Genomic DNA, 1,091 nt, shown 5'->3' with positions numbered 1-1,091 from the left:
TATATATATATATATGTATGTATGTATGTATGTGTGTATAAAAAAAAGCAGTCTAAAGAAGTCTGGGGTCATGTGTGTGCGTGCGTGGTCATGGCTGCCGGTCCCCCCTGCCCTGCTCGTCCCTTCTTGCCCCTGTCTGCCCCCGGCCCTTACTGCGGCGCCCCTCACTGCACGCTGGTCTGCAGTCCGTGGTGGGGCGGCGGCGTGTCGGAGTTCACGTTGCCGACCTGCGAGTAGACATCGTCCGGCGCCTGCTGCTGGATCCCCGGGGGGGTCATTCTTTTCTCTTTCTGCCTCCGATTGCAAAACCAAACCCTGACCACCTCCTTCTCCAGCTGCAGGCTGTCCGCTAGGTTCGTAATCTCCTGGGCGGAGGGCTTGGGGCATTTCAGAAAGTGACTCTCCAAGGCCCCTTTGACACTCACCTCGATGGAGGTTCGCTTCTTCCTCTTCCTGCCCTGGGCCGCGATCTTGTCGATGCTGGTGGGGCTGCCCGTGGAGGAGTCGGCTTCCTCCAGCCACTTGTTCAACAAAGGCTTGAGCTTGCACATGTTCTTGAAGCTGAGCTGCAGAGCCTCAAACCTGCAGATGGTGGTCTGGGAGAAGACGTTCCCGTAGAGGGTGCCCAGGGCCAAGCCCACATCTGCCTGCGTGAAGCCCAGCTTTATCCGGCGCTGCTTGAACTGCTTGGCGAACTGCTCCAGGTCGTCCGAGGTCGGCGTGTCCTCGTCCGAGTGCGGGTCGTGGCTGTTGACGCCGCCGTGGTGCTGCTGCTGGTGGTGCGGGTGGTGCTGGTGGTGGTGGTGGTGGTGGCCCGGGTGCTCGCCCAGCTCCGGCGTGTCCCCCCGCACCAGCCCCGGGTGCACCAGGCTCTGGCCGCCGGGCGGGGGGCTCAGCATGCCGTTCACCGTGAAGCCCCCCGGCTGCGAGTAGATGAGCGACTGCTGCTGCTGCCCGCCGCCCATGGACGGCAGGTGGGCGGCCGTGGTGGCGCCCCAGGCCCCTGGGTGGCCCTGGTGCGGAGGGCCCAGGTGCGGCGGCCGGTGGTGCAGAGCCGTGCCCGAGTGCAGCTCGTCGCGGCCCGCGCCGCC

The 1,091-nt window shown here is 64.6% G+C and overlaps 1 protein-coding gene across 1 annotated transcript; it reads right to left on the bottom strand.

The window, feature by feature from the left end:
* Window positions 1-6: 6 nt before the first annotated feature.
* Window positions 7-1,091, bottom strand: POU3F3 (POU class 3 homeobox 3; the record flags this gene model as incomplete). The annotated part of the gene is made up of 1 exon (XM_019528478.1): window positions 7-1,091. A coding segment is annotated over one exon (927 nt), but the record flags the coding sequence as incomplete, so codon positions are not given.

This window comes from Crocodylus porosus, unplaced genomic scaffold, assembly GCF_001723895.1.
Source record: "Crocodylus porosus isolate Cpor-Errol unplaced genomic scaffold, CroPor_comp1, whole genome shotgun sequence".
Classification (NCBI taxonomy): Eukaryota; Metazoa; Chordata; order Crocodylia; family Crocodylidae; genus Crocodylus; species Crocodylus porosus.
Note: the sequence above shows the minus strand (reverse complement) of the source record. Positions and strands in the feature narration are given on the sequence as shown.